The following is a 24,000-nucleotide window of genomic DNA, read 5'->3' as shown; positions in this document are numbered from 1 at the left end:
CACGGACTCCCAAAACAAACAAAACTCAGTTGCCTGGAAGAGAGGAGCGAGCCCACCCAAGGTTGCTCCCAACTTTCCACATTCCAATATTAGTTGCCCTCCACAAAGGTTAAAAAAACACGGGGACAAAAGAGGTTAGTGGGCGACAGCTTTTTTCTTTGATTTTTGTGTTTGTAGTTAACGATGATAGGTACATGGAGAAAGTGAGGCCAAGGCAAAAGGCAACGGCAAAATGGTTAAATGGAGACAAAAATTGAAGAAGCCGCTCTGCCTTCAGCCCAACACTAACGGCAATGATGAATGGAGAGCGGCCCGTATGTGGTCAGCAGACAACGTCCCTCACCACCGGCGCCTTTCTTGGCCCATAAAACGTGGAACGAGGCAGCACCCTCACCCCCGCTCTCTTCTCCACAACTAGCCGATGTAACATCTCTCCCCTTTCCATCATCGCTCATTCAAATTGAATTACACTGTGAAGTTGGCATTGACTTTGTTGGATGGATAATTTACAAAAGCTCCAACAATTCCTATTAAAGTAGTGGAATTTGTTTGGTGTCATGTCAGTAGATGGTTGTAGTAAGATGTGGAATTTCAAAATTTCAAAATTTCAAAACACCCATTGCTTATTCTTTCTTCGCCTATTTTAATTGCAATTAATGGAATTAGATCCTTGTGTTTTATTAGTTCTGGTCTTGTAGACCTTTCAAATTCAATAGTTGAACTTGGCAAAGGCATTTGGAGAGAGTTCCTTAGAAAGTGGTGGAATGGGTATGCCTAGGACGTTGAGATTCTACCCTCTAACTCTATGAACCAAATCCAGGGTTGGATAGAGAGTCTAGTAATAGATCACAAGTGGTTATATGACTTTTGACGGCAAAGCAGGCAAGGACGGGTATTTACTTCGTGGCTCAACTCTTCAGAAAACAAGGACAAATTGGGACCCCGCACTAAAGACATATCCCTTTCAATTTGCTCCATTATTTCATTTTTTTTTTTAAAAGGATAGTTGAACTTCAATATTATGTGTAATTTTAATCTAAAATACAACAAAATGAAACTTTTGTTTTTTTAATCTTCGTTTGGTGAGGGTACATGTAATTCTAAGGGCAGGCCCAAGTATGAAGACTACAGTTGTTACAAAAAATTATTTCAGAAAGTAGGCACTGGGTAGGTGTAAATTATGATGACTGCAAATTTTGAATTCCAAATTCAAATGGGAATAATCATAGAAACGCTCATTTTCATTTGATTTGATATCTCAAAATTCAAAATACTACTGCTATCTCTTTGGCTTTGCCCATCCATTTTGCAAAATAAACTTTTTACTAGTAAGTATGTCATAAGTATATTTGTAATAAAATAATAGCAGTCGTAGTAAACAAATGTATATCTAAGAAAATAATAACGTAGGACTCTGTTCTGGTGCTACTGCTTCAGTTTCTCTCTTCCCTTCTGTTTTGGGTGAGTAGTGTCTGATAAACCATAAATAGTCCTAACAAATTCTCTCCTCTCCTCCCTAGAAGTCCTCAACACTCATTGGGTGGGCTTCCTTCCTTCCGCTGATCCCAATTCAATTCCAATTTCCGGGTTTGCAGCTTTTGACTTGAAGCCCCTTCTACCTCCTTTTCTTTCACCAAATGCAGCTTTGATTCATTTCAAACGTTGAAGCCTCGCCACTCGCCTGTCATTACTCACCGCATTCTCCTTGCCTTAACACTTTCAGGTTTGCTCTCTAAATGTAGTTTTCTTTCATGTTCTGTGTTGGTCGAATATGTTCTGGAATGAAGACTTGATGGGCATTCCTACTTTCTCTGTTTAAGGAAACAACGTTTCTATCTGTCTCTGAAGATGTTCATTTGGAAGTTTAGGAATTAGATCTCTCTCTCTCTCTCTCTCTCTCTCTTCTTTCTCCTTCTTTGCTTTTCAAATTCTAATTCCGTTACCTCCCTCTCTCTCTCTCTCTGTCTTTCTCTGCCTTGGATTTCTTAATTCAGTAGTAGTACTACTGCTACTGTTTTTGAGACGGAGAGGTGCAATATGAAATGGATGAACCATGGCTTTTTTAACTTGATACAATACAGCCTTCTGTTTTTTACTTCAAGAAGCAAAAGCTTTCAAAAAATCCCGACTTTACTTGCACTCTGTCTGAAAAGTTGCTTGCCTTAACCAACAATTTCTTCTTTTCCTTTTACTTGAAGTATTTTTCTTTTTCATTTGTGGTTTTGATAGCACATTGATCAGTGGTGACATTATACATTTTCTTCTGCAGAGAGAGGGAAGAGATCAAGAAGAAGGTGAAAGGCAATAGAAGAAAAATGATGTTGATGAGGAAAAGACTCGCTTGCTGTACCAGGGACAGAGAGATTAGCCTCGATTTTGATGAGCAAGACCGTAAGTAGTCCTGCTTCTTTACTTTACTGCTAGTGATTTAATTTTAATGTTATCTTATTTATTAACTAGGTATTTTTTTTATCCATTATACTAGTATTTCTTTTGAAGAAAATTTGCCGTGATTGATGTTGTTATAGTCTTTTGTTGACCAAGTGCAAGATGCCAGACGCGGTTCTTCCATCTTGGCCCTCTAGGCTCTAATATTTGTTTTATTGTCTAACATTACAAACATAAATACCTAACACATGGACGCCCTTCATCTTTACATATTCTGCTTTGTTTAAATAAAAAAAATTTTAAAGTGTTGCGTGAGTTGAAAGGTTGGGGATTGAGTTTGATATGGAGGCGAGAGGATTGAGAGAGGGGCCCAAAACATGCACACACCATGGGGATTGGAGGGAGACCCGGCCATTCTTCAATCTTCAGTCTTCACTTATTTATAGCAACTGCCATTGCCGTGCAAACAATGCTGCCCCTATTTATTTCCTAGCAGAACATTTATGGTACCTTAAGAGGACGTGTGAATGTCATGTTCCTCCCATAAGTTCGTTCTTCTCATTAAAGTTTCAACTATGATACTTAAAAAAAAAATAAAAATTTGAGGAAGGGTGTTCAAATTTGTTTCTTTAAATAAAAAACCACATATACCTATACTTAAATCAAAGGTTGAAGCATAAAATACTAATATGGTCTACTGCAACACTGAGTAAAGGTAAGCAGTACATATTTCTTGGTGGATCTTGGAGTGTTGGTGTGAATTAACCACATATTCTAAGTAACCCTATCAATTCTCTTTCAAAATCTGCTTTTATAATAGCGCATCAGTATCACCTCAGGTTTAAGCCACCTGATTAAGATCTGAAGTTTAGGCGGCATGGAGCCCCCATTTGTTTCAAGTCTTAGGTAGACTGCATACTGATTAAACTAGGATATATAGGCACACCTTGCTTGAAAAGGATGTGCACTCACTATCACTTCACTTGATTACTACTCCCGTTAATGAAAGTCATGCTCATGGATATTTTCATACTTCATTGCTATGATCTCTCTCCTCGATGGGCCCAAGGAAATGCCTCACAAAGTCATGGGGTCATGTTATCTTCTACGTGCAAACCACATGGGGGTTATCTCATTGTTCGAAGCTTTTCGGTTTTGTTTTGAAACTTTGACAAGTTCAAGGTTGGTGGTTGCAGAGTTTTCAACTGAGATACTGCTACCATAAACAAAAAAGAAAGCCAAGTGATGAGACTATTAGTTCCAATTACTAGCTATCAAATTGCCTATATATGTCCTTATGGCACAGGGACAGAACCTCGTGAAACTGCATGCCCTTCCTTCCTAGTGTCAATCAGGATTTGATGACTCTTCTTTGCCGGTGGTGGACCCTTGATATAGTACTGTTATCATCAGGACAATGGAGTTGCTGAGTGGGGACATAAAAACCAAACAACTTTTCTCCTTAAAAAGTTGAAATAATGGATATTGGGATTAGCTCCAGGCTCCAACTGCGAATATATTGCATCCATTTATTCAAAGTTTCTTGTTGCTTCTACTTGACTTTTAATTACTGCAAAAAGAAAAATAGCATGCAAACAGAGAAAGGGCACCCTATCAACAGAAGGATGAGTTTTTAAAATTAGCAACCTTTTTAACTTTTTTGTGTTTTCTCGAGTTCTACTGTTGATCAGGGAGAAATTATCAGATCTAAGGTGTTATGGTTATGGGAAATTTCTCTTCTTGCTGTGGTCCTTGTGAAGGATAGGATAAAGCAGTAGCCTTCATAGTCCCCTTTCTCAACAACTTGCGAAGCTTCGGCCTTGTGGTCTCTTGTCTTTATTCTGAATAAATATTGTATTTGTCATCACATGATTGATTTTAGCAAACACACCCGTACAAAACAAAAGAATGCATCCTTCCTACTTCATGCTTCAAAGCATTGCCATGTGGGTTCTCCTGGCACTAGTTTTTAATCAATCCCAATAAGATAAGAGGCCTAGGGCAGTTAAAACTTTTTAAGATCCTGATGATAAAGGTCTCATCAGAGAACCAATCATTTTATGCCATGTTTGAACGCTGGAAATTAAGGACTCATCTTAATTATTTTATGCGAACTATGGAACAGCACTCACCCTTTCACTACCATGTGCTGACATCTGACATTTCTGCAGTAAGGACAAACCTGACAGACCCATTTATTCCATAGGGGAAAGGTGCATATGCGAACAGATCTGTAGTAATTACTTAGACATTTGACCACTATTAGATCAATGACAGCACAGGTGACCCATATGGAAAAATGTGTGAAATAGCGTCGTTGAAACTTTCTTCAGTATTTCTTGAAAAAATCATAAGCGTATTAAGTTACTGCAACTGATAAGAGGTGATTGCTCGAGCCTCTGCTGTGTGCCTATTGAATGTTCTTTAGGATCTCGAGATATTTGTTCACAGAAAATCATAACCCCCCACCCCCCCTTACCCCAATTAATAGAATTGTATGATTTCAGTTTACCGATAAGGTAGTTTCTCTCCCGATATTGGTTTAAATCACAACACATTCTCATCTCTTGGAACCAAGGAAAAGCCAACGGCTGCTTTTAGAATACCAATGTCTAATTCTTTGAGGAAAAATGTTACTGTGTTCAATTGGCGGAAAATGATTACATTTGGTTACAACTTGAATGTCAAATAAAATCTTGATGACGTGGCCTGTATTTCTGCACTTCTTGTTTATGTAGCTGGAGCAACATAACACAGAAACTAAAGCTTCTTTATCTATGGTGTGTTTTGCTTTCCTCATACGTACTATGTTGTATCATTATCTGTCAAAAGCTGATGACGGTGACCATTTTGCAAAGGTGTCGACCTGATTATGCTTCTCTTTGTTGTGGTTAGTTAATTACTTTCAGAGGAATAAATTGAGAAAATTTCCCTCAGGATTTTAATAAATGGAAATTAAATTCGGACTTGTCAGGGATAATGACATATAATGGCCTTGAGAGCTGCATTCTCAACAATGAGTCTTATGAAAATGAAAGCAGAACGAGCAGAGGAGATGGATGTGCCTCTGACTCCTTGGATGATGATTTCTCAAGCTGTTCTTCTAGCAAAGATGCTTTTGGATCATTTTCTTCCAAGTGGATGACAATGAAGAGAGATGAACAGGGTTCAGATGAGTGGGAGCTCTCAGAAAGCCCCAAAAAATTTTATGCCAAAGGGAAACCTGCTTATGCCATTCAATTTTCAGATATTGAGGCAATGAAAGAAAAATTTTCAAAGCTTTTGTTAGGGGAAGATATTACAGGTGGACGGAAGGGTGTTTCCACTGCTTTAGCATTGTCAAATGCCATAACAAATCTCGCAGGTTTGTTTATTTCAAGTTCCTTATTAATCTACGACCTGCTTATTCATGATTCTCCTACCACAGTTATTGCATGAGATTCTTTTACTGTTAAAATTGTTAGCTGGATAAACATGTATGATCAGAAACTACTTCCACTGGAATGGTACTTGGTATAGTATGTTAAAATAAGAAATGCCATAACTCTTCATGTTATACTTAATTCATGACGTCTCCATGGGCAGAATCAATTTCAGATCTTTGAACAAATGCAGAAATGCAGAAAGGCACATCGATAAGCTTGTGTTGGTTTATGGTGATAGGTGTAAATCCCATTAAATCTGCTAGTAAAGTTTGTTTTGTAGATCTTGGTTCATTCCCCCATTGGAAAACTCTTCAGTGCCTCAACCTCTTGAACAGCATCCCCCGCCCACCTAAACCTACAATAAGAACAAAGACTTGAAACAAAGATAAACGATATGGTGGGAGAAAAAGATATTATAGAAACAAGCATCATGAGGAATAGTTGCAACTTAAAACAGTATAAAAAGAGCATGTATAACATCCGGTTGAACTTTCAACAAATGTATTTTGCTATATTTTAGAAACTTCGTTGTGATTTCCTATTTTTTTAGGATTGTCTCCTTTCTTCATTGTTTGACTCATAATGTGCACGTATTTGAATTTGCAGCCTCTGTTTTTGGGGAGTTGTGGAAATTGGAGCCACTGGCTGAAGAAAGGAAAAATAAATGGCGAAGAGAAATGGACTGGTTACTCTCTCCTACCAACTATATGGTGGAGTTAGTACCTGCTAAGCAAAGTGGTGCCAATGGCAGGACTATGGAGGTAGTGTTCATGTCTGCTGGATTCTGATTAACAGGACAATATGCATCCTGCTGTTTGTTGACATTTAAGTAATTCGTTTTTGAGCAGATAATGACACCAAAAGCCCGTGCGGACATTCACATGAATCTCCCAGCACTTCAAAAGTTGGACTCTATGCTTATTGTAGGGGATCTATTCACTCTTCTTAATAATCTGTAGATATTGTTTTATCATGAGATTAAATTTTGAAAATTGACAGGAAACACTGGAATCAATGGTGAATACTGAGTTTTGGTATGCAGAAGTTGGCAGTCGTGCAGAAGGAAGAAACAAGAGTGCAAAGGAGAGCAAGAGGTGGTGGCTCCCATTGCCACAAGTACCAAAAACAGGGCTCTCAGACACTGAAAGGAAGAAGTTGCAATGTAAGGGGAAGGTGGTACATCAAGTATTCAAGGCTGCAAAATCAATCAATGAGAATGTTTTGCTTGAAATGCCTGTTCCGTCCATTATTAGGGATGCGCTTCCCAAGGTGAGCGTAGTCACTTCCCTCCAGAGCATCTTTTAACTTTAAATGTCGGATACTTAAATAGCTTTTGTGATGATATCTTTCTTTATATAATCTACTAGTCTTATTTTACTTTACAAGCCCGATCAAGATGACCCTTTTCCCTTTTTTTTTTTCTTCATTTGGCTACCACTTGACCATCTTTGGCTGAAGCAAGTCTTGTTTCTTAGCTAGAAGCCTTGATCAGACAACGGGCTCAAGTTACCTTCAAATCTAATCGGTTGTCTGATAATTTTGAATGATCGAAAACTATCCAGATTAAAGTTGGTTATGTGATGTTCCATGTTGCATTTACTGTAACTCAATTGCTTGCTACATGTTTACAGTCTGCGAAGGCAAACCTCAGTGACGACCTTCACAAGGTTTTGACTATGGAGTCCAGCTCAGTTGAGGACATGTTCATTTCACTCAATTTAAAATCTGAACACAATGCCCTTGAGGCCATTAATAGGTTGGAAGCTGCTATATTTGCATGGAAAGATAGAATTGCAGAACAAGCAAGTGGTAAATCCCCAGTGCGAACATCATGGTCCTTCATTAAGGACCCAATATCTGAGATGGATAAGATGGAGTTACAGCTGCACCGAGCAGAAGCACTTGTACAGCAGATAAAGAGTACATACCCAAATCTTCCTCAAACATTTCTTGATGCTACAAAAATTCAATATGGCAAGGTAAGTGCGAGGCATTTAAAGTAAGCTTATCTCCTTGACAGGAAACTCTGCAGTATCCAGAAACTTTAATGTTGAAAATTTTGCTGCATTTTCAAAATCATATTCCTTCCCAAGTTCCCATCTCTTTTCTTTTACACTGATAGAATGAAGTTGGGACATAAGCTAGTTTCTTCCTAAGAACCTATGGTGCAAAGGAAAAAGTTTACAAGCATCCTAATGGTGTTCCTATAAAGTTTCTGTTGCATGCTACTAAGAATTAAGAAAACAAATTCAGACAAAGAGACATGCTTGTTGTTTCATTGGGATTCAACAGAAATTGAAGATAATTCTCATCAATGACTTTCAATTTCGCAGGATGTTGGGCATTCCATCCTGGAAGCATATTCGCGTGTCCTCAGAAACTTGGCTTTCAGCATAATGTCTAGAATTGGAGAAATTCTGCAAGAAGATACTTTGAGCAACCCCAATTCACCCGCGGCAACATTGTGCTTTCCTGGAATGAACATGAAGGGGAATTTGCAAACTCCAACCTGTGGTCCGCGTGCAAGGCAGTCTCTCATCGACCAGATGAACAGGGCAGATGGGAAGTACTGTGACTCTGATTCAAGTAGCTATTCTGAGAGGGAGGTCTCGTACAATGAAGCTAGAACAAGCAGTGTAAATGCAACGCCAAGTAGGAGTCGAGTTTGGTGTATTGGTAAAGAGGCTTGTATAGGAGTGTCTCCTAGAAATTCCCCTTGATATGGAAGTGTGATTGTCAACAGAGCTTTTGTAAATAATCTTCCCTCCTTTAAGCTTAATCGAAATACTATTAAGTTTTGGTCTCCCTTCCTCACCCTGAGAAAGTAAGGTGGCGTTTGGTACATTACAATGCAATGTGATTACAAGTAATATGATTGCAAGTAATGTGATTACAGGGAAAATAACATTACAGTGTTTGGTATGTAAGTAAAATAATGATTAAAATGCAGGGAAGATAACATTGCAGTGTTTGGTTTATAAGTACTTTAGTGAGAATGTAATGTTAATTGTCAAAATTACCCCTAATTATTAAAATATAAGTTTAATATATTTATATTTTTTTTATTAATTTTTATATAATATCATTTCTTAAATATATTTTTAATATCATATATTTTATTTTTATTTATTATTATAATATTTTATATTTTATTTTTAATATATTTATATTTATATTATTAATTTTTATATAATATCATTTCTTAAATATATTTTTAATGTCATATATTTTATTTTTATTTATTATTATAATATTTTATATTTTATTTTTAATATATTTATATTTATATGATTAATTTTTATATAATATCATATTTTAAATATATTTTTAATGTCATATATTTTATTTTTATTTATTATTATAGTTTTATATATTTTATTTTTATTTTTTAATATATTTTTTATATTATATATTTTATTTTAATTTGTTTTATCTATATTATATAAATATTAATTTTTTATATTTTATTTTATTTTAATTTTTATTCTTATATTATATATTTATTTTAATTATAATATTATAAAATATTTTTAATAAGATAATAAAGTTGAAGGGTAAAATTGTCTTTAAGAACATTGCAAAGTGCAATGTAATGTGATTGCATTGGTTTTAGACTGCAATCACGTTACATCCATTGGCTGCAATGTGATTGCATTGCAATCTTACATTGCAGTGATCTGTTACAAAACAAACACTGCAATGTAATTTAATAAACCACATTGCAGGAAATGTGGCTTACATCCCTGATATCAAACGCCACCTAAATGTGTTGCTGGGAAAACGAATGGTAACTATACATATACAAGTATGTATATCACAGCCTTGCCCTTGAATACAGCAAATTATTATTATAAAAATAACAAAACAAGTTTGGGTTTCCGCCGTACTCATACAGCGACACGCCTGTTAAAAACAAAGTAAATAATGCAATTTGTTTTTAATAATCATGAGGATTTCATATAGAATATATATATATATTGTAGATTGGGATGGTGCTAAATTTGATATAGAAAGTGATAAGTGGGATTTTATTTCATGTATGTTTGAATTGAAATTAATTACTGTTGGTTTATTTTGGCAACATAAAGGAAGTCACCCATGGAGCAATTTACTAATCATTTGATTGAAAATAAAGAGTGAAGCTGGGTTGGGTTTTGGGTTAATGTTTGGGCTGTTTTGAGACTTTGGGTTGGTGAGGAGTGAGAAGCCGCTATCGTCGTCGTCGTTGTCCTCATTCCTCATTCATTAAAGTGAAAGCTGGGGTTGGATCGAGTCCGTTTTACCCACCGCTGGACAACGGCGAGGCCAGAGCAGAGTCGCTTTTCCTGCATTGGAAGTTGAGACATTCATTCTCTATTTCTCATCTTGCTCGCTCGCTCGCTCGCTGTGCTCCTTTGTCTCCCCATCCCAACGAGTCAAGTGGTCAAGGACGCTTCTTTCCAGGCTAAGAAGAAAAAACGTAGGCTTCTTCCTCTACTTTTGTTCTTCTTTGGTAAATTTCTCATACTAGTAAGTGTGATTTATTCAATGAAAATAACATTTGATTTGTCTTAGTTGATTCTGTATCTGCCCCCATAATCCCATATCCCTGTTTCTCTATCACATGGAATCCAACTTCCTAAACACTGGTCTAGTAATTCATTCAGTTTGTATTTGTAAGTTGGAACCATCATTTTCTCTTTTTTTTTTTTTCAAATGCTTTCCTTTTCTGCTTTCATTACTAACAATTGAGCTACCGCTAACCCCAACAATTCCCAAAGCCCACCAAATACTAAAAGCAAAAAAAAAAAAAAAAAACTGAAAATCACAAAGCAAAATTGATGTGTCACTAAGTAAAACTGTTAGAATGTTGTAGGTTTTGAGATGGTCTTGCCTAGATTTGTTCGTCCCAAGGAAGGAGATGGAGAGTCAAGTCCAAATCTTTATGTGGCAAACTGTGGCCCTGCAGTGGGACTTTCATATGACACCATTGCATCTGTGTTTAGCTCCTTTGGGGGGGTCAAAGGAGTGTATGCAGCTGATGAGAGTGGTGCTCGTGTTATCATTTCTTTTCTTGAATCAACCTCTGCACATTCTGCTTTCAAAGCCTTGAATGGGCAGCCTTGTCCTTCCCTTGGAGGCCGCTCTTTGCATATCTGTCGTTCCATATTGCAACCACCATTTTCCAGGGTGTGTCAAATCTCACTTGTTTATATTGTTATTCACATATGCACTGCATGATATTCTTTTGTACTTGTTGCTAATATTTAAATATGCCATTTACACTCAGGTCAATGACTCTGTTCCAGTCTCATTAATCGCCTCAGATTTAAACATTCCAGGACTTTACTTGTTCCATGACTTCATCAGTGCTAAGGAAGAAGAGGTTAGGGGTCCTTGGCTTTTGTACTAATTTCTTTTATTCTTTATTTATTCAGTGATATATGCATTTTCAAGTAGCAGCACCTCCTAGATTGTTCAGCCCCACTTTCTGCTTAAAGGCCCTTTGTTTCTCTTCAGGAATTGCTTCAAGCAGTTGATAATAGACCTTGGAAAAGCCTTTCGAAAAGGAGAGTTCAACACTATGGATATGAATTTTGTTATGACGTAAGTGCACATTATATTGCAGGACTCTCTTCTGCCAATTTCATTGGTCCAATATTGGTCTACCTTGTTCATATTTCTGATTGAATCAGGTCGATAGCTGTAGGGAATACAACAGTACCATTAGTTGCATATGTCAGACTTACTCTGAATCCCCAAATCTCTTTGCACTCAATAGAAACTGGCTGAAAACTGGTGGAAGATTGGTTATTAGAAAAAGTTATCACATCAAGCTCTTGGGGTGAAGACCTATGATTTTGTTAGCAAGGGTTAGGATATTCTCTTCTTAACCTCCCTGGGTGTTATCAAGCTTTGAATGATTGGGTGTAGAGCATATATAACATCTATGAATGTATCGGTAGGCAAATGCTGATTTCTACCTCTTGGTATTCTGGCCCCAGAAAAAGAGAACCTCTTGGTACCTGTATAGATTGCTTTATGATATGATAATTTGCTGGTTAGGATAAGAATTTTGAAAACTCGTAAAGCCCTTTAACTCCCTTTATATCCTTTTACATGTTACAGACAAGGAATGTTGATCCAAAACAGTATTTGGGTGCACTTCCATCATTTGTTTCTTTCATACTCGAGAGGGTTTCATCATTTCCAAACATTAATGATCCTGCAGATTTGGATTTGGACCAATTGACGGTATGTAGTAGCAAGTTTGCCTCCTCTTCTTTATATTCCTTAAAATTAGACATTGTGAGACATATATACTCTATTTGTTAATTAGACTAAAGTTTTCATATTTTATATTTGAAAGAGAGAAAATCTTGAATGCTATGTCATGCTTGTAGATGTTTAGCTTGGAAGATGATGATGTTCTGTAAGTGAGACTAAAGATTAGTAATTACCGTACAGGTTAATGAATACCCACCTGGGGTGGGGTTGTCCCCACACATAGACACTCACTCGGCATTCGAAGGATTAATTTTTAGCCTTTCATTAGCGGGGCCTTGCGTTATGGAGTTCAGAAGATATACAGCAGGTTCGTGGGCCTCAAAAACTGAGGTTAAAGTTGAAAACCCTGACAGTTGCACAGAGCTTTCTAGGAAGGCTATCTACCTTCCTCCTCGATCTATGCTCCTTCTATCAGGGGAGGCACGATATGCTTGGCATCATTACATTCCACACCATAAGGTATGCTTTAGAATTAGTGGATAACTGAGTACTTTCATCCATGCAAGCTTCTCTTTAAGAGGTTCAGAAATCTTATTTCTACTGACCCGATGATATGACCCCAAAGATAAGGGCTATGAAATCCACAACATTTCTTATTGGTGATGCTTGAAAATCTTCCTGCCAATTTTATTTTTATTTTTAAAGAAAATTTTAAGTCACAGGAAGAACTGTGGTGATTACTAGCTCTGCATGTTCCTTTTCACCTAAATAGCTACAATTAGATATTCGTATTACTTGGCATGTAAGGCGTTCTCCGATGGCATTTCAACTGCCTGTTGCTTGCATTGAGACTATTTTGCATTGTATTATCATCTGTGAACTTGGAAGTCCATTAATGCTCAATTTGCAGATTGACAAGGTGAAGGAAACTGCGATCAGAAGGGGTTCAAGAAGAGTATCTTTCACATTTCGTAAGGTGTGTGAATGAGTTGTAGCGTAATTTTGTTTCCAGAAATTCATGAATCGCAGAAACTTTTTGAATCATCAGACTTTAGACGGAGGGACTTGACTACCTTCCTTCTTGCAGGTAAGAACAGGTCCTTGCCAATGCGAATTTCCACAATATTGTGACTCTCAAGGATAAGAGGCTGGATTCGTTGTGAATCAAAGTTACAACTTACAATTGACAACCTCGTGACAAGGATTAGAACTCTTATGTGGGATCAATACTCTAGGGTTAGGACACCATAGGAGACATGCATAGATTCTTTTGCATTCTTTCATTTAGCTGGTAATTCTGTGAATTAGTGCTGGTTTGCACATTCTGCTCAAAGTTTCTACTGAACACGATGCCAATTGAAAGTCAGTTACATGCAATTTGTGTTACCCTGTATGTTAACTCGTGAAGATTGATGGAAAAAGTATTAACGAAATCACTTGCCTCAGAGTGATTATTATAACTTAAAAAAGTGTTTTGTATGTGCATATGACAAGTGTTTTCCATATAATTAATCTTGTGCATATGCTGACGGCATCAATATAAGTATTACTTTATAAAACAAAAATAAAAGGAAAGCATACGGTTAATCATTTGTGAATATAAACATTTTGTAATGAAAAGCAATGATAAAATTATGTGATATCTCATTCAAGGAAAACACTCAAAAAGAGGTTCATAGAAGCAATACCAATTGTCCTGTAGATCAATGACCCTGCTAACAGTATGAAAGGAGAGAAAGAAATGTAGTAATGTCTATCTTAACCGAGTTGAATACCTAAACAGACCCCTCCGATAAAAGCAGTTTACTTCTTCTCTTCCTTTTCGGCCTCCGCAGCCTTCTTCATTCTGGCACCAATATGACGTTCATTCATTCTTTCCACACGAAGCTTGTTGTATGCCTTGAACGATTGCATCTCCTCTGTAACCTTCACAAGCTCCACAGATGGCTTGTCACCAGCAATAGGCATGTATGGACCTTGAACTTGGGTTGCACTTGCCAGCTCCTCAGGAGTAGAATCACCAGCCTGCAGAAACACACACAAAGAGCAAAAACAAAAGTTAAAGCACTGGGTAGAGTGTAACAAAAAAAAGAATATTAACCCTTAGAATTGGCAGCTGATAAATACCTTAAACTTGCGAGCTCGTCTTGGGAAGACAACAAGCTTGGCCTTGTAGGTCTTGAGCCTCTGAACATTGGCTTGAAGACTCTCTAGAGAACGATTCTTACGACGGTGATCAACTGCAATGCCAATGGTAGGGGCAAGTTTCTTTGAGATACCAGCAGCCTAGTGACAAATCAAAAAATGAGTGCCATAGCAATAAACAATCATGTTGGATAGACATGCATGTAGATGGAGATAAACAACAGACAAAGAAATCCTATCCTGAAAACATTGAGATAGGCAGTAAACATGATCACCCGACGCTGAAATGACAAACGTTTTGAGTAATACATTTATCAGTATTTATTGTTTCTCAGTCTAAATCTTGTTGGAAGGCAAAAGGAAGCAGCAATAAATGTATTTTTTTTTAATTTATTCAAATTGGTAATAACTAATAGCATCGCTTCTGAAATCAGTGGCATACTAAGCATGATTAAACTTGGGCATGGGCATGCATGAATAAGCAAGCAGCGTACGCCCAATACAGTAATGAAGGAGAATGACAACATTACATGGCGCATGGGTTGGTGGGAGAAAGAGAAACAGGAAAAAGAGGAGACACCTTGAGCTCTTCCAGAGAGAAACCCCTGCCGGCTCTGAGTTTCATGTTGTACTTCAAGGTCTGGCCATGAACAATTGGGCGAAGGGGTCCAGCGATAGGGCGGGGGAATATCTTCACAGCCTTTTTCTGTCTTGCTGCACATTATTCGAAATGCTCATACCCATACCATACATAATCAGACTATTGGTATCAAAGAAATCGAAGAAAATTGAGAACAGAGGAGTACCCACCAAGCCTTCTTCTAGCTTTCCTGGCAGGTTGGTTGAACCATGTCTTGACATAGTTTTGCCAGTGTTTCCTGAAGTGCCCATTTGGCACCACGTTGTTGTGCTTAACCATCCCTTCCGCTCTGCCTCTGCGTGGTGGTCCGAGAAGGAAAAATGGGAGGGCCGCAGACAAGAGAAGGAGAAGGAAACAATCTTTCTCCACCTCTTTCTTTATTACTGTGAGCCTATGATCCAACCCTAGCAGTCAGCGCTCACAAATATGTTGGGCCCAATTGGAATTACAAATTGAGTTCACACCATTGGGCCCTGTCCAAGATTGTTTTGCTTTCAAATCCAAAACACAGCGACATTGTAACTAAAAACACATATAATTGTAGATTAGTCAAAATATGCCATCCTTACAGGGAGGAAAAAAGAGTGGAGTCGGACAGCCTTAATTTACTTAGCAGGAAAGTATCATCGCCTGATATCAGAATTCAATTTATTATACATAGTTTGGTTACCAAAGAGTTACTCTGCTTCTTTTGCGTGCTTCAGCTTTGATGATTGATGACCCCAAACCATATATTTACTGTATTATTATATGCCAAAAATACATATCAATATCATACATCTTATGCGTCATCTGTAAAACGCTTTATGTTGCTTTACTCAGCTTATACAGACAGACAGACAGACAGATATACATATATTAGAATATGATATTACATGAGCAAAACAACTTGGACAAATTTAGTAAAATCTCTCACAAGAGCTCAACCCTAACATATCCTACACCTTTCATGTTAGCAACCCCATCAGTGTTAGGGTTTTGTTGAAATTAGCACTTCACCTTCATCATTCCACTTTTTATCCAAAAACAGCATAATGCTAGGGTACTAGATCACCAGTTATATCTCCTGCATTGCAGATTACCAAAACAAAGTTAATATAATAATAAATCATAAAATTCCTGAGAAGCTAAATGTTGTGAATGCAACTAAACAAAAAGTAACTCTTTGTTGTGGCCCAGTGGCTAAGGAAAATTAACTCTATGGTAGAGTACAATCATTTTCAGAATATTTTAGGGCTTCATAACAGAAGCCCTATAGTTTGTGGGAACATTCTAAGTATGACAGCAACATTTAAGTCCACTACATTTTGAAGTGCCAAGTTTGAGCTCGACATTGGACAGAACCAAGCAGGCCATGCTAGATCTCAGTACATGGTCAACAAGATGAATACTAGAGGAAATTCTATTAGGATATCAGATCATAGCTCTTAATGGTTGATTCTAATCACACGCAGCCACCTCACAATTATGTATGAAAATTTCTTTCTAGCTTTTTGAGTAGCACATATGATTTTCGTAAGGCCTTCAGATATGGACAAAAATAGAGTTGAACATTGATCTAAGAAACCCATGTAACTAAGCCAGTTAAAAAGATAAAGAGTAAACTTTAAGATTCTTACCATGCATGCATTTAATGAAGTAATCCAAATCTAGGAAACATATTACTCCTTCAACCAAAGGAGATGGCTGTTGATAGACAAAGAATGAAAAGTGGCGATGATCAGGATCATTTCTTGGCTTGGCTGTCTCACTTATTCTCAAGCACCCTTCTCTGTCAAAACATGAAAGTGTATTCTCACCAGCAACAGTCAATCCTCGATCCCAGGCTGAATTGAGAACCTGAGCAGTAAATTAGAACCTTCAGAACTATACTTTATACAATTCATGGATTATGTGGAGTAATCAGATCATATCAGTCTGGGTCTGTTGTGACCTTATATCTCACAGGAGCCTCTCAACCTATTTTTACTTGACCTTGCAGTTAAGACTTAAGAGTCTAAGCCATGAGCACCTTATGACATTAGAAATTAATTTCAGCACATGACATACAAGGGCCGGTGGCTGGATCACTTGCAGAGTTCGCTAAGCTTGCAGGCAAAAGGAACTATCAGGAGACATCACGTTAGTTCGCTCCCAACCTACCAGCTTAAACTTTTAGGTCCAAAGGTTGGCTATCATGGTATTAGAGTCAGTTTATTTATTGCCCCATTTTTTAATCCACATCATATGCCCATTTGTTTTAGTGGAGTATCAAGAGGTGTTATCCCTACACTGGTTAACCTTGGGTGCTGTAACTTCATATCGAGGTACCAACTGGTTTTAGGTTAGATGCTTAACAATAACTGAAGCAAATAACATTCATGCAAACCAGCCTATCCTTAATATTCAAGGCTGGCATGGTACAACTAAATTGTAAAGTACTTAAGCTTATCCAGCATTAAAGTCTGTTGAACAGATAATAAAGGAAAGACCTATGTAGCATAAAAATGGTTTAAGTCATAGGACATCAGAAAGGACCATCACCTGCCAACTCAAACCTTCTGGATCAGCAAATGCTTCATCACTTTCATAACTACAAACCTGCAACCCAGAGCACACAAACTTTATTGTCACTGAGTGTTTCTTTAGAACCTCAAAAACTGGAGAATATCCATCCTGATTAGTAGGGTTATAGTATCCCGCTGTTAGCTCTGCTGCATGACTGGAAGTCTTGTACCACCAATAAATTGCAGGTACCTGCATATTCGATCATAAATCAAGCCTTCTTTATTTTTTTATAATGTCGTGCAACCTCTAATCAGAGATCATCTTCAGGAACCACTGACTGATCACAACAACCTCCACTGTACTTCAGTTCCAAAATACAGCAAGTCATACATCAAAACTACTCAACACGACCAGAGTTTAACATATAGAATTAAATTAATCTTCAAGGACAAATTTAATAATGCACTTTGGATCACATAATTGGCTAATTCATTTAGATTTGGAACCTGTTAATGACCAGGACGATCTAAAGCATGGGAGCGAAGTGCAACATTAGAATGGAATTGACAAAGAGAATCGAATTTAATTGCATGAAAAGTCATAAAAAATAAACTGGCCAATGTACCATTTAATAAGAAAGAGTCAAGGAATGACAGTAATGCAGATGAACAATATCCAAGTTAAACCTAGCTTTCTACAGCGTCTTTTGTACACACTGATTGCGTACCTTAACAATAATCTTGGTCTCCTCGAAAGCAAGACTTGCTAGAGACAAAACATTATCAGCATGATCAGTCAGTGACTGGGCATACCAATGGAGGAAAAAGCGCCCATAGTAGCTATCATAATCACCTCGTTCACAAAAGAAGCCAGTTTCATGTGGCTGAGAATTATATTGGCCAGTATTATCAGGTCCCCTAGCCCAGAAAGAATGCCCACGCAATTTAGCAGCTTTCCGTAGATTTTGCTGTAAATATTTATCGTAACACTGCACAGATTTGATGATATTAGGTATAATGATTGCATACAGGCATGATTAGTCCAAGAAGCCAACTGAGTCCTCCATTAAAGATATTGATTACACATAAAGAGAATGCAAAATTTTAGCATGCAATAAAATAAAAAACCATTAAACACAATATGAGCATCAGATAACATGACAGTGCCAGGTACAACAGAATGAGCAGTTTTAAAATTCGTTTATGGTATGGAATTTATGAATTCGTTTTCCTTTTAATTTTGGAAAGTATATCAGTTAGCAAGCTGCTTGGCCTTGACTTGAAGAATACTCAGACTTGTACATTCACCTGTTGAGTTGAGCAAGCCAAATTTAAGTATTTTAACACTTAACTCAAGTATGGCTTGCAGACCTAATTATGTCACTTTTTTATAGATTCATAATAACATACACATAATATATAAATATATGAATAAGTAAGTGTTCTAACTGGAGCTCGAGCTTAATGTTAGCTTGATCATAATTGAGCCTAATAGAGTTGACCTCAAGTAGCTGGACTGTTTTTCCGTGGCAAACCTCATGTTTGAAAGATGAAATCAGTTGAGCTCAATCTAAGTTTCAAGCATTGAGTGTTTTTAATCAAGTTAAGCTTGAGCTTACAATACCCCAAAGCATGCCAGGGTGGAGAACGAGCATCTATATTTCAGCTACCTAGGCATATCTGTTACAGCATAACATTTGCGTATTAGAGAAGTTGCATTCAACATGTGTTTTAAAATTTACTTCTTGCATGCACGTACACATCTAACAATTTTAATATCCGGCACAACACTTTCAACCTAGTAGGGTAGCGCCTCCATGTAGTGGATGACACAAACCAGAGAACCTGAATCCTCATCAGTCTGCCCTTACATTTACATTTGAGTACATAATAATACTTAGTAATACTTGTCAAAACTCAACAAAATATAGTATGTACTTCAAATTTGAGACCTCAAGAAACATAGGAAAAACTTGCATGCTCATTTTCATCTCATATCTTCGAAAGCACCAATGTTAATAGAGAAAAGGAACAACAACATTGCTTGTAAAACCTCCAATGGAAGTTAGAAACATGCAAAAACATGGAGTTAAAGTTAACAGATACCTGAAACTCACCGATCCCAGGATACCTCCATCCCATCCTTTCCGAGAAAGAGGGATACCTCAACTCCCCAGACGGTCCAAGTCCAATCTCCACTGCAGAAAAAAGTCCCTCTGCAAACAAGTCATCAAACTCTGTCCTGAAGTTTCTCATGAAATCAAAGTACACCTGCAAATAATTGACAATAGTAATAAGCAACACAATCAGCATAAGCTAGAGTCAACTGAGCAATTTTGGTCCCATGCAATAAAGGATTAATGTGATTCACATCATTTTGGATGAAAGGGAAAGTGAAAAAGAGATAAAAATCTGATGAATTATACAAACAAGGACTAGAATTTTTATTGAAATTGGTTAAAACGGTGATAGATAGACTTAGTATCTTTTCCAAAACCCATTCACCTAAGGTTGGCTGATGGAAACTAGGAATACATATAATGGTATAGAAAATATTATCAGGTTATATTATTTCAATACCTCAATGCCAGTTCTTCCATTTAAAACACGTTCCTTGTCAATGCCCCAAGATAAACATTCAGTAGTCCTCCTTCCTTCACGGTCTGTGAAGAAGATATCCTGGTTTTCTTTTCCTATCTCCAAAATCCATTGGGGTAGGGAGATCACTACTTCAGCAGTGTCGGTTCTTGCATACTCATGAAATGCCATTACAACCTTCAAAGTGAAGAAGAAGCTTTAAAAGCCATTCACTAACTTTAAAGCAGATGCTTTCTATGTAAGACAAAAACCACCAAGCAAGACTCCTGAAACCAAAAGGGCTTGTCCAACAAATGCAGGATAAAAGTTTTGATGTTTCGACATTTTGTGTACCATTTCCAAATTGGGAAGCAAATGTCAAGAGGGAAAGAGATTCCTTCAGAGTTCCTAACAGGTTTCATTAAATATAGATTTGACATGCTGTGATTCATATAGCAACAGTCATGAAAGCCATTTCACACTACTGCATCAACTCTCAAAATAATGTTAAACATCTACAGCCAGACCATACACAGAGTCAGAGAGACAAATGCAACTCATCGAGTCAAAACCCACCTGTATCTTCATCTTGAACTCTCGGATAACATTAAATAATTCCCGGTAGCCAGACCATACATACTTCTGTGGGTTCCAACCCTCAACAATTCCCCACCAACAATCTACAACAACTCCATCTACGTTTAAGGACTTCATATGACTCAGTTCTTGTCTAACACCCTCAGGATCAGCCAACTGGCAAAAGTTGTTGATGACACCTGTCTGCCAAATAACACAAAAAGTTAAGTGTCCAGAAAGATAATATGAAAGTCAATGTGAAAATTAACAAGCCATGACAAGAACCATGCATCTGACATTCTCAATCCAAAAAATCAAAGATCAAGCACTCACCGAAAGCTTTATATAAACAGGGACATATTGGGTGCCCGTAAAGTCATTCTCATGCTCCCTGGAATGAACATCTTGTATAAGCTGCATCAATCAATCACCATATCAAACCTCTTTACACTACCAAAGGCTCCACAATAGAGCAAAATTTGACAAACATGCAGATAAACAATATTGCCAGTCCAAAAAATGGTAGCTGAAGCAATAATTGACATCTAGGCCATTGAATAATATAAATAAGTAACCACTTTCATTTTAAATCTTCAATCTTGCCTACTAGGATAAGTTACACTAACAAATCATAATCGTGACCAAAACATATTAGTCAAACCCTCAGTTTGTAGCCCAAACAGCAGAAGGATGAGGAAACCTGGAAATAAGAAAGAAAAGCAATCTATATATTATATGTTAGCTAAAAAATTACCTGATCTGCCTCCAGGCATTCAACAGAGTCGATGGGACTAGTACTGGGATATTTCTCACTCCTTGTATCTCTCTCAGCTATAACAACAGAATCAAGAGATGCTGGTGACAAACTCTCATCAATTCTGACAACAGGTGGCTGACAGTCTAATGTTGCTTTAACAGAGCAACTCTTCAACGAACTAGCTGATAGTGGGCTTTCAACTGACCTCACTGGAAATGCTCCCTGTGCATATTACAGGTCAAAACATGGTTGTCACAAAGAAAAATCAACTACCATGCACATAAAGTGGCAACCAGTAAAGCATCTACGATATGGATGTCCAAATGAAGATCAAGTTTCTTCATGCAAAGATGGAGAAACAACTGACTACAGCAAGAATACACAGCTATAAAAATCATTAACAACAAACCTGAAACTTACACACTAGTGGTTCAAAAGATAATTGGATTGAAAACATAGTCAAGCCATGCTTAAAGCTCACGCTACTGAGTTGAATGAAATCAACATAGACCAAGTGCATAGAATGAACATTATGGTTTGAAAAAGAAAAAAAACCTTAATGGTTAACGCTACAAAATGAGGCTGAGGTGTTAACCATGTATTCATCCCTCTTAAGAAATTGAGAACTGCAGCAACTTATTAGTTGTATTTGCATCAAAATTATAGTCATACGTATAAAGTTAACTAAATCTTTGTTATGTAGGTTGCCGAGGAGAAGAGCTTAAAGCCCTAGTAAAAATGGCAGTAACCTTATGCTAAAAGAAACAGACTGGCCGGAGATTTTACATTGGAGAACAAGTGAAGATAATCAAGATAAAGAAATCCAATTAGAATTAGCAAGGAAGAGTAAGAATAAAAATAAAATAAGAAGAAGAGAAAATGTGTAATTTAGTAGTTAAAGAAGGAACGAAAACAAACCAAATGTTGGTGATGTTGGGGTGGAGGAGAGTGCCTGAGCCTGTAAGTAGTGCCATCGGGCTCAACGGTCCAACCAGCCTCACGCGCCAAGGCGGCCAACACATCGTTCATATCAGCGCGCGCAGGGAGAGGGAAATTACCATATTGCCTCAAGCCGGCCAGCATACGGCTGGTGATAGCACGCCTGTGCCGTTCCCGAAGCTTTGTCCTCTCTTTTTCTTTCTCCCTCTCACGTTTCCCCTTGCCGGTGGACGAGCCAGTGCTTGCGGCGGCAGTTCCAGATGGAGTGCCGGTGGGGCTCACTGAGGCTGCAGCCGCTGCGGCCGCGGCAGCGAACCCGCGTGGTCGCCGGGGCTGGGGCTGAGGCTGAGGCTGGGGCTCAATTGTCGGATCTTGGTTTGCATTGGTGGAGGATTGAGGATTTTGCATTTCTTTTTCCGGTTTTGAAGGTTGGGAGTCAGTCAATCAGGTCTTGATCATCATCATCCCTGACGAACTCATCTCCCTTATCACCCAGTCTCTCACTCAATTTTGATCCATGCGTGCCTTTTACGCTTTTTATAATCACTTTTTAAAACAACTTTTATTATTATTTAATTTGAAATTCCCCCTAATACAAATATGCCTTTAATAAAAAGGGTTTTAGAAAACTGTTTGATAATAATATTGTAAAAATGCTTGGAGAACTCATCATCTAACCTCATTCATCCCATTACTATTTCTCTCCATCTAAAATTATTGTGTATATACACTTTGACATAGTTTTATAACAATCCACATAAATCTCATTCTTCTAATCTTCAATGTTTCTACTCAACCTAAAAAGTTGCATCACTAGACTCTTCCTTGCTCTTTGACCTTTTTGATGATTCATCAACAAGTCTAAAGTTGTCACATCATATTAATAATGACTCATACATGCAAAGCTATTTAACTTACACAAATTCACATATGCTACACTCATATATACAACTACCAAAAAGAAAAAATAAATAGTAAATCATATTAGAATAATTAAATATGGGTGGTAACTAGAGAAGATTTAGAAAAAATAATTTATTTGATTTGTAGAATTGAAAGATTTTGAAATGCAAATGTACACACAAAAGAAAAAAAAAGAATATTATGTACTCTAATTAAATATTCCATTAATCATTTTATTATATCTTTCAACATTTTAATTCATAATAATTTAATTATTTTATTTAAATTTTTAGAGTAATTGTTTTTTTATTTATATTTCGGTTTAAATTTGAAAAAAAATTCAAACCGAGTCTGAAATATGTCAGTGAAAATGAAAATAAAGGATTGAGGTGAAAGGTGTAATAAGGGATGTAGGACGTGTCAGATGGCAATTGGCGGAGAGGTGCAAGTGGGTCCAAAAGGGCAAAGGAGAAAGCCGAAAACAAAATTCATCCCCAAATACAGGCAGAGAAGACGCCATGCCATGTTCTCTTCCACAACATAACATATTCGCTTAACATTACGAACCAATCCTCTCACTATTTCCGTGACGCCCTCGCACTCCCACTCGCGGAGGCAGAGGCAGAGGCAGAGGCACTTGCTTGCTCCCGACTCCTTTCCTTCCCTTTTTCCCCCCAGCTGGAAATAGAAAAATGCCTTTTCACCTTAAACACTATTTTCAACACGTAATGACCCTCCAGATCTGAATTCGTTACATTTCTCTCTAGAGGTAGAGCTTGTAATTAGTTTGAGTGCCTTTCAAGCACTGGGTTGGGATGGGATGCTTCCTTTAGAAATCAGAAATCACAAATCGCAATCAGAAATTACCGGTGTGGCAATGACGTAATTTTAGGCTGATTTTTCCATTTCTTCTTCTTCTTTTTCCTTTTTGGAGGCTGAACGAAGCAGATGGGATCC

The 24,000-nt window shown here is 37.4% G+C and overlaps 4 protein-coding genes across 8 annotated transcripts; 2 read left to right on the top strand and 2 right to left on the bottom strand.

Moving 5' to 3' along the window:
- The first annotated feature begins 1,371 nt into the window (after positions 1-1,371).
- Positions 1,372-8,829, top strand: ROPGEF14 (RHO guanyl-nucleotide exchange factor 14). 2 transcript variants are annotated; one of them, XM_021444329.2, is made up of 8 exons: positions 1,372-1,723; positions 2,270-2,391; positions 5,363-5,752; positions 6,420-6,574; positions 6,662-6,736; positions 6,813-7,082; positions 7,445-7,792; positions 8,147-8,829. In XM_021444329.2, exons 2-8 carry the CDS (start codon positions 2,316-2,318, stop codon positions 8,531-8,533), a joined length of 1,701 nt encoding a protein of 566 aa, XP_021300004.1. In that variant the 5' UTR covers positions 1,372-1,723; positions 2,270-2,315; the 3' UTR covers positions 8,534-8,829. The 2 variants fall into 2 exon arrangements, with proteins under 2 accessions (XP_021300004.1, XP_021300013.1); XM_021444338.2 differs by lacking the exon at positions 1,372-1,723 and adding an exon at positions 5,127-5,278 and having other exon boundaries at positions 2,276-2,391.
- A 1,151-nt stretch (positions 8,830-9,980) lies between these two features.
- On the top strand, positions 9,981-13,472 carry TRM9 (RNA-binding (RRM/RBD/RNP motifs) family protein). 3 transcript variants are annotated; one of them, XM_021430947.1, is made up of 8 exons: positions 9,981-10,272; positions 10,659-10,982; positions 11,083-11,178; positions 11,313-11,399; positions 11,922-12,047; positions 12,261-12,539; positions 12,931-12,996; positions 13,108-13,472. In XM_021430947.1, the coding sequence occupies exons 2-8, from the start codon at positions 10,677-10,679 to the stop codon at positions 13,162-13,164; spliced, it is 1,017 nt and encodes a 338-aa protein (XP_021286622.1). In that variant the 5' UTR covers positions 9,981-10,272; positions 10,659-10,676; the 3' UTR covers positions 13,165-13,472. The 3 variants fall into 3 exon arrangements, with proteins under 3 accessions (XP_021286622.1, XP_021286614.1, XP_021286606.1); XM_021430939.2 differs by having other exon boundaries at positions 9,982-10,305; positions 10,669-10,982; XM_021430931.1 differs by having other exon boundaries at positions 9,983-10,272; positions 10,669-10,982.
- A 172-nt stretch (positions 13,473-13,644) lies between these two features.
- On the bottom strand, positions 13,645-15,172 carry LOC110429452 (large ribosomal subunit protein eL13z-like). Its single transcript, XM_021445509.2, has 4 exons — positions 14,976-15,172; positions 14,746-14,879; positions 14,148-14,306; positions 13,645-14,045 (listed from the first exon to the last, which is right to left on the bottom strand). The coding sequence occupies exons 1-4, from the start codon at positions 15,082-15,084 to the stop codon at positions 13,824-13,826; spliced, it is 624 nt and encodes a 207-aa protein (XP_021301184.1). The 5' UTR covers positions 15,085-15,172; the 3' UTR covers positions 13,645-13,823.
- A 346-nt stretch (positions 15,173-15,518) lies between these two features.
- On the bottom strand, positions 15,519-22,856 carry BMY2 (beta-amylase 2). 2 transcript variants are annotated; one of them, XM_021445498.2, is made up of 11 exons: positions 22,120-22,856; positions 21,199-21,423; positions 20,778-20,858; positions 20,445-20,648; positions 19,872-20,066; positions 19,398-19,562; positions 18,145-18,280; positions 18,020-18,057; positions 17,329-17,541; positions 16,425-16,644; positions 15,519-15,871 (listed from the first exon to the last, which is right to left on the bottom strand). In XM_021445498.2, the coding sequence occupies exons 1-11, from the start codon at positions 22,546-22,548 to the stop codon at positions 15,843-15,845; spliced, it is 1,935 nt and encodes a 644-aa protein (XP_021301173.1). In that variant the 5' UTR covers positions 22,549-22,856; the 3' UTR covers positions 15,519-15,842. The 2 variants fall into 2 exon arrangements, with proteins under 2 accessions (XP_021301173.1, XP_021301164.1); XM_021445489.2 differs by having other exon boundaries at positions 18,020-18,280; positions 22,120-22,852.
- Between the last annotated feature and the right edge of the window lie 1,144 nt (positions 22,857-24,000).

The sequence above is a fragment of the Theobroma umbraticum genome, unplaced genomic scaffold (assembly GCF_002168275.2).
Source record: "Theobroma umbraticum cultivar Fairchild unplaced genomic scaffold, ASM216827v3 scaffold_30.0, whole genome shotgun sequence".
Classification (NCBI taxonomy): domain Eukaryota; kingdom Viridiplantae; phylum Streptophyta; class Magnoliopsida; order Malvales; family Malvaceae; genus Theobroma; species Theobroma umbraticum.
This window is presented reverse-complemented; position numbering and strand designations above follow the sequence as displayed.